Source organism: Rhamphochromis sp. 'chilingali' (genome assembly GCF_963969265.1).
Source record: "Rhamphochromis sp. 'chilingali' genome assembly, chromosome: 13".
NCBI lineage: Eukaryota > Metazoa > Chordata > Actinopteri > Cichliformes > Cichlidae > Rhamphochromis > Rhamphochromis sp. 'chilingali'.
In genome coordinates, this window is record NC_137940.1 from 36,343,352 (window position 1) to 36,355,993 (window position 12,642).

The 12,642-nt window shown below is 41.4% G+C and overlaps 1 protein-coding gene across 11 annotated transcripts in view; it reads right to left on the reverse strand.

Moving 5' to 3' along the window:
• Positions 1-12,642, reverse strand: part of enox2 (ecto-NOX disulfide-thiol exchanger 2) — a 186,251-nt gene that overhangs the window by 7,187 nt on the left and 166,422 nt on the right. For all 11 annotated transcript variants that reach the window (XR_013973864.1, XM_080901323.1, XM_080901320.1 and 8 more), the window contains 3 exons: positions 8,789-8,976; positions 6,266-6,406; positions 589-645 (listed from right to left, as the gene is read on the reverse strand). Coding sequence is in view for 10 of the 11 variants with exons in the window: in XM_080901323.1 (XP_080757449.1) it covers positions 589-645; positions 6,266-6,406; positions 8,789-8,976 (386 nt within the window). In the remaining variant the exon portion in view is untranslated. The remainder of the gene's footprint in view (positions 1-588; positions 646-6,265; positions 6,407-8,788; positions 8,977-12,642) is intronic.

Sequence of the window (12,642 nt, forward strand, 5' to 3'; positions counted from 1 at the left end):
AAGGGGATAATGAGGCGAGGGAGGATATTCAGCCAGCAGCTATATTTCTAATAGAGGGAAGCGTGTCTCGCACATACACAATGACAGGACAGAGGAGACGAGTTTGAAAAGAACAAATAGAGGGAGAGGGGAAGAGACTTGGAAGGCGAACGATCAAGCTGCTCGTTTCAGATCTCTGACAGGTGGCAGAGAAGAGGCAGCATAACAGAAGAGATTTTGTCTGTGTTTGTTGTTCTACATAGTACGGTGCGTACCATTTCCACTTCTAGTGTGGGATCTCTGGTGGCCTTTTTTTATCCATCCATAACACCCTGTGAGTGTGTCTTGGTGTGTGGGTGTGTAGACATACGCACATGTGCAAGCCGTTTTGACTTTATGACTCCTTTATTTCCTAGCCCACTTGTGTCTGTGTGATTTATTAAATGACACATGCAGTTGCAGTGAACTAGTTTGGCCCGTAATGATCTGTCATGTCATTGGAAGAGGAGAGAGGGGGAAATCGGGAGGAGGAGGAGAAGGAAAACAAGAAGAAGAAAGGGAGAATGAGGACAAAACTATGTGGAGGACTGAGCATTTTTCCCCACTTACGCTGCTTTGATTAGCGCTCTCCTCGCTTCCTCTGTCGTCTTGCTTCGACATCTCCAGCTGTAGCACATTAGAAACATATGAAGAATAACACACTGAGAAACAAGCCAGGCACCAATGTATGCAGACAGGCAGGAGGGAGGTCTTAAAGTTGTTTATTTTTAGAATAATGTCCAGATATGAGCTGATTGTGAAGAAACAAGAAAAGCTAAGACAGTAAACTCCATATGGATGTAATTAACTCTTCCTGAGTCAAAACTGGCACAAACAAGTCAGCTATTAAATATGTAACAGTGTGCGTCCTGATTTTTCTGGAATATAAAACAGCTCTAATGATACGTTAGTCCATCAACAGCAAAGTAATCCACAGCAGACCTGCTAAATGATCAGCTTAAAAAACAAAACAAAAAAAACAGCCTGTCAGGTGTAAGGACGGGTTTTCACGGATGTACAGTCTGTGTATTTAATTTGGATTGGTGGACTTGCTGGTGTGTTTCGGATCACTGTCCTGCTATGTTAACAAGTTGAGTTGAAAATATAAAAATTAGGAGCTTCAGAAGCTGTCAGAGTGTCAAACAGACCCACTGTAGCTCACAGACAGCTTTATCTTGTGAAAAGCAGTTACTACAAATAAAGTCATTTATGTCTATAAGTTATTATGGACTGTTATGGATTCTACATACACATCAATTTCTTTACTGATTTATAATCAATATTCTGTCTGGAACAATTTACTGGCTCTGGACCCAAACACAGCAGAAAAACAGTGTTTAATAAAGGCTTGCATTTGACTCAGGTGTGCAAAGCTCCAACGCCACAAGTTAGACTGTCAGATAAACCCGCCAAGCTTACAAAGAATACAATTAAATGGAAAGGACTCAACTAGAATTGGTTTTAGATTGCTACCCTTATCTCTGGCTCTAAATTATGCTTTTTATCATAAGGAATAATTGTGGGTGATGCTGAGTTTACATTTACAGTGTGGGAGGCTTCCAGTGAAAATAAACTATTGAGTTGCATAATGGGAAGTGCTTTCCTTATATTAGGTACTGAAAGTCTGAATATCCTGGCTTTCTCATGTATATCGTCTCACAAGTGGTAACTTGCGATACTAAGTCAGCGAAATGCCCCTTTACTCACAAAGGAAAGCAGCCGATAAATCCCAACGGAAAACTCTTAGTGACGACAATAAAATACATACAAAGAAATGATAAAGATGTTTGTTGTGATCATAATAATAAGGTTAATGGCTTCAATGACCTGCACTTGCATCGGTGAAGTGATATGTGGCGACAGCTCGCTGACAGTAAGGACAGTGACTGAACCAGTGAAGAAGAACTGATGGCATGAGAGATGTCCTCGGCATGACAAATCATCCTACATTGCCTGCTAATCTTCGGAGAAAGCAACGCCCCAAAATTGATTTCTCTTTCTCCCTTTAATGAGACTGTCTTTCATGATTCATGTTTGCCCATATGCAAGAATTTAATTAGCATATTTCCCAGGGCTCACAGTTGTGGAGGGACACATTTCTAATCAAACCCATCACTCTTAACAAGCTATTGACAACCCTGTCATTCCAGCTGATCGGAAGAAGAAGAGATCCGTTAACAAATGACTAACTCAGCTCGGCGTCGCATGAAACCTGTTATCTCCGAGCTAACAGACAACACACGCAGAGGCTCCCACATAGTTTGAGAGCCTTTCGTTTGTATTATCATCCAATTTAATAGGCGATTTAACCCGAGGCTCATTTTAATGACAGCCATTTCTCTCATTATACCGAGCGAGAAGGAACATTAACAAACATGAGCACTTTAGCACTCGGCGCATGGGACAACACCTGAAACATTAGTAAACATGACACAGCAAGCAGAGAAAAATGACCCATGAAAACTGAAATTATTTATAAGATTGAGGATTGTGCGTCTGTCAGTGGAAGAGTGTAGTAATACAGCTTGACACGAATCAATATTAAATGGAAAAATGTGTCTCAGTGGAAGAAGCACATTTAACTAATGTGTTTTTTTGGGGTAGGCAGGGTTGCTCGATGGTGGCAAAAATCCTTTTATCGTGATCAACATTCAGATGACCATTTACCACAATTACTCAGTTCGGAAAAATACTTAAGGCTTTCTGAAGGTCTTTCAAAGGTTTCACTCATTTTCATTCCAGTCCTTGTACCCGACTGCTTTCAGAGGAATGCTTTTGTTTGTTTGCGGAACCACTTAACATTGACCTGTGAATCACTCAAGCATTACAAAGGCACCTAACTCAAGGGATGAGCCAGTGTTATGTCAACACAGACGACTGAGCAAAGAATCAATTTGAAATTGCATCTTTAGGCACTTTGTTACTAGCAGTCTTTTCCCAAAAACACCAATGTAGATTAATAAAGCAGCAGGTGTGGCCACGTGGCTCCTATCTGGCAGGTAATATCCCCCAATCTGGTGACCATACTCTGACATCGCTGTTAGTTACAGCCTCTCTGAGAGAAAAAAAACACTGCTTTGTGTGATGCCGGTGCAGATGCATGACACAAAGGACAAAATGTTCAGGACTGAGAGCGCGTGACTGGGTAAGGCTGGTGGTCGGCGTGACATAAAATCGCAGCTGCAGAAAAGGGAAGAAACCATTTGAGTTTGGTCAACTGTGCTCAATGTGTTTCTAGTTAAAAAAGTGAATTAATTTCTTTGGTATTTTTGTCATGCGGGTGTTGTGAGAACATACAGTTCAGATGGTTAGACAGCCTGCCTCACAGAAGAGAAAAACCCTTAAAAACTGCATTATCTGGTGCAGACGAGGGCACGGTGAGATGGGAGTTGCTGCTGGCGCTGCCTTACTGTTAGACAAACAGGTTACAACCTAAAGGCTGAAGGTATTTATTTTGGCAGTAATCTTTTTGCTGGCATGGATGTTCTGCAGAGAGCTTTTAAAAACTCTGTTTACACCTAGGTATATTACTTGGATAACGATAAGGGCCTTGAAATACTCAGCATTGTTATAATGAGGCAGCAAGGGCAGGTTTTCATTTTATGATAGTAAGGATGTAGAGATAATGATTGAAGAGCCTGTGGAGACTGATTAAATGTACCCGACTGGGCAGGATGCTGTTGAGGGTGCGTGCGGAAAGTTGGCCTTATGGGAGTTATTTAAAAGAAAAACAAGCCTTGCTACGAGCGATCGCTGTTTTTGGTGAAATAACGCTACATTCTGGTTCAGTGTGCTGTCACCCACTCAAAGATGAGACTCTGGCTGACCAAGGGAGAGGTGCTTTAGAGGCACCACAGCCCAGTCTTCTGTGTAGTCCAGCTTAAACACTGAATAAGGTCTGAATTAAAAACTCTAGAAATGGGTACATGAAAATCTAAAGCCTCGTTTGATTTACATTTAGCTCATGTCATTTTCTCATAGGTCATCTTCTTGACCATGTGCAGAAACCATCTACTACAGATTGGTCTCTGTAAGCCTTGTTCTGATCACTTAAACTGTATACTATATGAATTCGCAGTGGAGTCCAAACTTTCCACGGCTTAAGGCGGCGCTTCAGGTGAGAAAACACTCAGACAAATCCCATTTTTCCCCCACTGGGTTGTGCATCGTGAGTTGGTTCCCCAGGGTGAGACTGTTAATGTGGACTTTTACTGTACTGTCCTGAGGTGTCTGCCAGAGAAGTTTCAGCTGAGAAAACTGGAAGTGCCACTGTGTGCTGGTTCACAGCGCGCAGTGAAAACAGAGGAGTTTGTTGGCTGCGCAAACACAATCTTCACTCACAACCCGCATCACTAGATTGCCAAATTTGCCTCCCTTCATCTAGATCCCGAAAATGAAAATAAAGCTGAAACATTCCCATTTTGACACGTTAAAGAGGAAGAATGCATAAGAAGCACTTCCTATGAGAGAGCCAAAAATAGCATTCCCACTTGAAAGTAGTTCAGAAGTGAACAAGATGGTGACCTTCAAAGTGGCACTGGCCAAATTTACAGCAGGTCAGGCTTGTGACTCGTGTGCACCTTCCTCTCTGAAGTTTTTGTGCACAGCTGTACAGATTTCAGTTTCTTGTGCAGGTCTGAGTTTGGCCCCAAAACAAAATGAAAATTTGTAAAGAAAGACTAAGTGAATACCAGGTTGTGATCTAGGTCAAGCTTTGCTGTGGACTGAATTTTTTTCAAACGTTTGATGTAGCCAGCACAGTCGAAGCACAAGCAGAAATGGTGCAACCGAATAAACAAAACAGAGGCTGAAACTCACCAGTTAGTTTTGCAATTAACGTCGACGGTCATATTTCTGCTCTACAGTCAGCTACAGCAACAAGCTGCCATTTGGACGAAATGATTTGGAGATGGAGAACAATTACATTCAGTCTGTTACCATTTACAAGGGGAATAATGCCACCAAACATCACTTAAGAGAAGGTAAAAGAGAGAAGTTCTTTTATTTTTTGATTATTATTTTATTATACTTTGATTTTCAGTCAACAAATCAAGTGATCAGAGCTGAAAGCAGCTGAAAATGGAACTACCTGGAAGATATGGTGCAGCTATAGTTTACTAGCTCAATTTGTTTCTATGGATGCCTGCAGACACTGAAAAATGTTTGAATACACAAATGACACACAGGCCTTTAAATGGGTATTAGTTAAAATGTTCTTTTGCTTTTTAGTAGGGCACATTACTATTACATAAACAGAGGGAATTCATAAATGTCATTTTACTGAACTACTTACAACATGAACGCTGCAACATTAATATTTTTTGGAGTAAAATTACAAATGAAAAACTTGATTATACCGTGGTTTAAAAAACGAATAAACACTCCAGGGAGGAAAATGAGAACGAAACCTCCAGTAAAAGTCAGAAATCTCATTGCAGTCTGTCCTTTTTTCCCCAGTTTTGATATTTTGAAGACCCCATTCATGCTAATGGTAAATAGCCTGTATTTGTATAGCGCTTTACTTGGTCCTAAGGACCCCAAAGCGCTTTACATATCCAGTCATCCACACATTCACACACCCATTCACACACTGGTGATGGCAGCTACATCGTAGCCACAGCCACCCTGGGGCGCACTGACAGATGCGAGGCTGCCGGACACTGGCGCCACCGGGCCCTCTGACCACCACCAGTAGGCAACGGGTGAAGTGTCTTGCCCAAGGACACAACGACCGAGACTGTCCAAGCCGGGGCTCGAACCGGCAACCTTCCGATTACAAGACAAACCGCCAACTCTTGAGCCACGATTCATGCTGAAGTGCATCAATTTCTTTTTTCAGACTTTATACATGTAACTGTGAGCACAAAGGTTCTCATGTATAGTTTGATATTTATATGGTTCAGCCACCATTGAATGGTTTGTTTGCAGTCAAGCACACTGGTTTTTCCACCCAATGTGGCCATTTTGGGATCCTGATGAGTTTAGAAGAGCTTTAAACTAGTTCAAAGTGATTTTCTCAACCCCAGACTACGTACTGCAGCATTCACATTGCTCGCTGTTTATTTATTTATGATTTACATCTTTAATTTCTTTTGTGCACTGAAACTTCTTGAAGGCCTCGGACTAATTTCTTTCCCATTAAAGTGCAGAATAATAACTGTTCTAACAAATAAACTCACTCTCCTATGAAACGCAGAATGGCAACACTCACATGTTCCCAGTGAAAGCGTGCATGTCTGTCACCTACCTGCATTACGTGTGCGTTTTGCAGGTTCTGGAGACCTTCCTTCAGGTTCTGCACTTGATTCTTCAACTGTTGTTTTTCCTCCAAACTCTTCTCCAGCTCGGCCTCCCGCTGTTTTAATTCTTCCCTCATTTTTAACAGTTGCTGTAAAAACAAAAAAGCGAGCACATTAAGCCACTAATGCCTTTGTGAGCTAACTAACCGTGACAATGCTAACCTCATAATCAACCTGCTCTGAAAGCAGAGGAACAATACGCCATTTGTTCATTAATATTTAGCATCTAATCCCCATACTGGTAATTGGAACTTCAGCTCAATACAAAAAAGCAATTAGATATGGATGTGAATTATATGATTAATAAACATTTTTACAGAAAGAAAAATTCTGCTCTCGTGCATGTGTCCAAGAGGAATCATTTTGCAGATCTTTCAGTCAAAAATGAATATGCATGAATATAGAAGAAAAACTCTTAATAGGGATGTTAATCGGAACGCTCATTTGGGTTTCATGCTTGCTTTGAGTACCAGAAGAACCAGTTTTGAGAAAGCTTTGAAGGCTAACACCTAGATTTGTGTCCAATTTGTCTGACGTTTCTTCCTGAACACAGATAAAAAGATCCACCTTCTGTGTTCATTTCAACACAAAGGCGGTACGCTTGTTGGAGGGGGGTCTTTGCAGCTAGAAATGTTCGCCTGCACTCCTAATCACTCAGTGCTTTTTGTCTGTTACACTATAATTCACAAGAATACGAGACAAGGTTGTCAGTATGTGCTGATATTTTTGTTTACTTTCTAGTCTGAGGGACTCTGCAATACAACGTGTGGACGCTGACAAAGGAGAGGTATCCCATTGCAGCGCCTTCCAGTTCATTTAATCCATTCACCTAATCTTTTCATAAACACACCACGGGATATGCAAGTTGGAAAGGTAATTACTCTCCGTGAGCAGAAATGAGCAGTGGGGGTTTAATGGATTTTTCTTCTTCTAAACATGAATTGATCATAATTTCCATTACCTGAGACACCCAGAGTGAGTCAAACTTTAGCATTGTAAAGGCAGATTTAAGGATTTCTGACAGCCTATGGCTGCTCATTTCAAATTTAGAAAGATTATTAAGCTGTCAGGTAAAGATCTAGTAGTTAAGATAATATTTCAGTGATCGTTTTGATCTTAATCAGCAGATCCGGTTCACAATGCTGAAACAGAATTAGAGTTAATTGAACTTACGCATGTCCTTGTTTCCCCATTTTGCTGCAGAACGACTCAACAGACCTTATAAAACTGTTTGCTGATCTGCTGTTTTCAAGGTCAAGAATAAAAGGCTCCAAAGGTAACCCATACAAATAATAAAAACTTTAAATGACTTAACCAATATAGTCTTAAAGATTATCTTCTTTACTTTTGGACAGCTTTCAGTGTGGCTGCTTTTCCCCCTAAAACATAAAAAAATACTAAAGCCAATTCCTTGTAGAGGATCAACAGCGGTGATGAGAGGTGTGTCCTCAGCTGTGACCCAGCATGTAGGCGTGTAGGGTCAGGAGGGTGATCCAGGGGATCTGGGTCACTTTGCACCTTCACTTTGTCCCCAGACTGTTCTGACTGCAATTTTCCACAATCTGGAAACCAGGTGGAAACTCTGCAGGCACTGTGGAGGCACAAGTGCAAGGGGACCAGAAAAAACACTTCTGTGTAGGGATGTAAAACATGAGCTGAACGAAAATGGGTCCAGAGGTGCATGAAAAGATAATGCTGCATGTGAGGATGCATGAAGTCAAATTATTTTTGGAGTTTTAGGAGCCTATTAACTAAACTTTGTAGACTTGAACCTGTAAAATGTCTGCACATGCTTTGTGACATTACTGACCACCTCAGCCTCCTATCTTTCAGAAAACTTGACCTCACTCCTTGACCTTGGGGTTGAGGTCTTTTTTTGCCTGTCCCGTTTGGGTCTTTTGCCATCAGAATTATTGTCTAAAGGCAAAGAAAGATGCCCAAATGTTTTAAAACACTTAGATGGGTTCTTTTCAAAGTAGGAAATGTAAAAAGTTATTCAGCAACTTTTAGATTGAAACCTAGTTCATGTCATTAAAATCCTAATAATGTTTTTTCAATATCTTTTTTTGATTAAATGGTCTGAAATGGTTTTAATAGGCTTGGGTTCGTTCCAAGAACATGCTGTTCGAATCGCAGCACATAGCTCTCAAGTTCCAAATAAAACCCGTTCTGACAGTGAACAAGTGTTCCAGTAAAAATATTTTTCAGCTGCTCTTCACAGATGCTCCAGACAACTGTGCTTCTCTACGTGCTCCCAAATAGCACTTAGCTACCATTTAAAGTGCTGGGTCATGGATAAATGACAGCGAAGGTTTCAGCTTGCATAGAAAATTCAACGAGTTAACCTGAGCGACCTTGTTGGTACAAAGTACCCAGTGCCGACAGGAACCAATAGGAGATTAAACCCACTGATGGACAGAAGGCTGGAAGATGGTGTCTCTGTATGCTTCTGTGTAGACAATAAGCATCACCTTCTGCATGCCTTGTAGAGCCTGCTGCAGGAAGCTGAGCTGCTGTGAGTGAGTGTTGTCCTCCTCGCTCCTAATTGGCTGATTTTTGCCTTGTTCTTGTTTTAGCAGCTCCACCTCGTTCCTGTAGGCGTCCAGCTGGCAGCGTAGGGAGTCGTTCTCCTCCTTTAATGCCTCTGCTTGGGAAACTCCTACATAATAAACACAGAGAAAATTAAATATTCTGGTTATCATGGATCGCCACCGGTCATTCCATGTATTCATTTAACACCCCTAACAATACAAATTCCAGTTGAGATAAGGCTCAGTTTTACTGTGTCACTCCTGATACGGTGCTCTTGAGTTTTCCCCGAGCTGTTTGTCCTCTGAAGACGTATATATTAAAACACAAAGAAGATAGTAAAGGTTGCACCTCTGACAGTGACATGTGCAGTCATGATTGCATCACTCCTCATTCACAGAGGCAACAGCAGGAGGTGACTATTAGAGCGTTGATAACAAAAGAGTTAGGACAGAGCATGACAGAAAAAGATGGTATTTATCTACAAAGCAGCTGACATCAAAGCTCCAGAAAGCTTGGTTTACATCCCATTATTTTACCCACTGTTATTTTATTCGCAGTTGGAGGATTTCTTTCACTTGGATAGGCATGAAATTTACATACCATATTCCTGATAATATAATGAAGCATTTTCTGTTTGCAACCACTTTGATTTGCACCTCTGACTGGCTTCAGCTACCCAACAATAATGGCTGAGGCACAAAGGCAGCCATCAAGGTCAGAAATAATGGTCAAAAACTGATATCTCAGAAATAAAGTTGAAGAAAAAGCTAAAGAATGTGTAGTGATGGGATCGTGTTACCTGCGACGTGTTATGTTTCTGATATATAATTGGTAAAAATCTAATTTAGTAATAAATATATCATCGAAATAGTACTTTGTGTTCACAAGTCAGGCTACGGTGATTTTTGAGATGTGGCTTCTTTTTGATCTAAACTGAACACCTGGAAAATTTCAGATCTGCTAAAATCCAGAGGCAGACACGCCCTTTGGTGCAGGTTTTGCCAGAGAAACATTTTGCCACGTCTGCACACAGACACATACAGATTCACAAGATGAAAATCATGCCAGCTAGAGTATCACGGCTGGCAACAACTCACTGCTATATCCTGGACTTCAGCTCAGGCACATTTACTTTTCACTGCCATCAGGCGACACCCAGCCTCACAGATCTATCTTTAACAACGTATGTAATTCTTTATCTTAATAATTCAGCCAAGGACTAAAATACATTTTCAAACAAACCATTGGGTTTAACAGTGAACTGAATAATGTAGTGTGCATGAAGTGTGGTCTCCCAGTGAGTTTGTCTGTTTTTTCATTCAGATAAAATAGATGCCAGGAGAAGATGGACTCAAGCTAGGGAGAGACCTAGGTGAGAAAAGTGACACAGAAGCTTATTGTAGTTTCCTTTCATGAAAGTAAACCGCTATGAAAGTCTATTTCAGTTAGCCAGTTGCTACAATAAGCTAGCCAATAGGTTCCACTGCTAGCAGGGTTAGCTTACATTTGCACACTGTTCAATACAAAGTACTGAAAGCAGTGAAACATCACTTATAATGTCTATAAAGAATTTTCCTTTTGATGTAATTATAAGAAAGGCTGGACCATGATTATTAATTCCCATCTTTAAAGTTTGATGCTTCAACTTTTTTTACTTCAATATGGACCTTTTGTATGCAGAAATATTTTTCTGCCAGTCACAGTTATAAGTTACACTTATGAACCTCATACAAATCCCAATTTAATCCCCGCTTATAGCAAAAGAAATACATACGATGTTTGATCAACTGAGAAAGTGCTGTGTCTCCAGGTTAACAGTGAGGATATCATTCAAAGACATTTTGAAATTGGAACCAGAGGCTCCTTCCCTTTCATAACTTGAATGACAGCGGCTTGGCAAGATATTAAAAAGAAAAAACAACTCGCATCACATTTTGAGTAAATCCAGACTGATGAACAAGTTCACTATATGAAATTTTATAGCTGACCCAGGGAGGAAAGCTTGGAGAAAACTTTACATTGCTACCCATAATGCTTTTCCTTATTTTCTGTGTAGTGCATGCTTACACTAAGCACTGCAGAACTTTCAAACACTGAGGTCAATATATATGAAAGTTATCCCTGTGAGCCAAAAGCTCGGGCTGCTCTAAATGTTTACTTTGAGGCATATTTTCTACTCTGGGCTCTGTAAAATGTCAATGACACTGGATAAACTGATATGGCCACACCAGGCCAACAGCACTAGCGGTGAAAGACGGCCCCAACAACTCCAAACAACTAGCAAATCAAAGAAACGCTGGGAAAGGAAAGAGGAAGGGAACGAAAGCAGCTTGTTTTAGACCAGTGACTGGCTGGACCAAGCTGAGGGGTTTGCACTAATCCACAGTATAAGATAAATACAGATTTTACAAAACTGTTACTGATGCAAAGCTACAATTTTAGAGTCCACGAATGAAAACAAGACTTTGGAAATGAGCATAAGGCAGAGGTGGTTAGTGTCCTCACAGGAGAAAAGGTTGCTGTAAGCTGCGGGCTCGCTTTGTGGTGTTTGAATGCTCTCATTGTTTCTGTGTAAGTTTTCTCCAGGCACTCTGCTTTCCTCCAGTAGTCCAAAGATGTGTGTGTAAAGCTAATTGGTGATTCTAAACTGCTGATCTGTCCAGGATATACCCTTATGTCAGCTGAAAAAGGGGCCTCCCCCCATCCCCCTTAAACCAAAGCAGAAAGGGTAGTTAAGCAAACAAGCATTGTAGGTCCCCTTTAGAAAGCAGACTGGGTAACCAAATGTAAATGATATTTAGCTACTTTTCAAGCATTCTAACACAAAAGGGCCCAAAGTCCAACAGTACAATGCTGTCAAGTTGGTGGAGCACTGTCACTTCTATATACCATGTCCAGGGATCAAACACCTGTAGTATATATTAATGTACTCAAAGCTGTAATAATACCAGAGTGTTCTAGCCAGTAGCTCTCATCTGGACATTTGACCTGACCTACTGAGTAAAGGAGTAGATTGGGAGGAGGTATTATTCCATGAGATCTGCTTAGCTCCAAAGATGTCCACTACTATATCGGTTCTGCTCTCCTACTGCAAGCCTTGAGCAGAAGCTCTTTGGGAAACTGCAACACACTGACTGGACTGGGGAGATAAGCCCCATCCTGTGTGAGTGAGTGTGTGCATGAAAGCATGTCTTGTTAGGTTTTGTGTGGGTGTTCACGAGTGCTGCCTGCAGTCTATCATGGAGGACCATTGGCAGTGTTAATGAACTCTTGCTGGGCGTGTGTGTGTGTGTGTGTCCACGCTGGGTTTGTGTGTGCTCTTTCCTACCAGCAAAATGAAGGTTTGAGGTGAGAAGTGTATTGATCTGAGAGCCTCATCAGCTTGGTGTGAGGAGATGTCAACTGCTTGGCCAGATTCTGTTACGTAACAGGCAAAGCTATCGACCTGCAGATATCCGCGAGTGTGCACGTAGGCATACACCTTCGGGTGTACAGTCATGCACAGAAGCGGCTCTTTTGCCTTCTATTCTGTACATGAGTCAGATGCGGAGCATCGATTCCCTTTTTAAGAGGCTGCAGTCATAACACAGGTGTTTTTAGCCGGGATGGTTGACGTGTAAACATGCCCGTTTGCTTAAAGGTTAGTGAGTGTGTGTGTGTGTGTGTGTGGGGGGGGGGGGGGGGGGGGTGCAACACTCAGCCTGTTAACACAAATACGAAAAAGTGTCACATTAACACCTGCCACCTCAGCCAATCCTGCAGCATTGAGCGAAATGACAGGTCTTTGACAGCA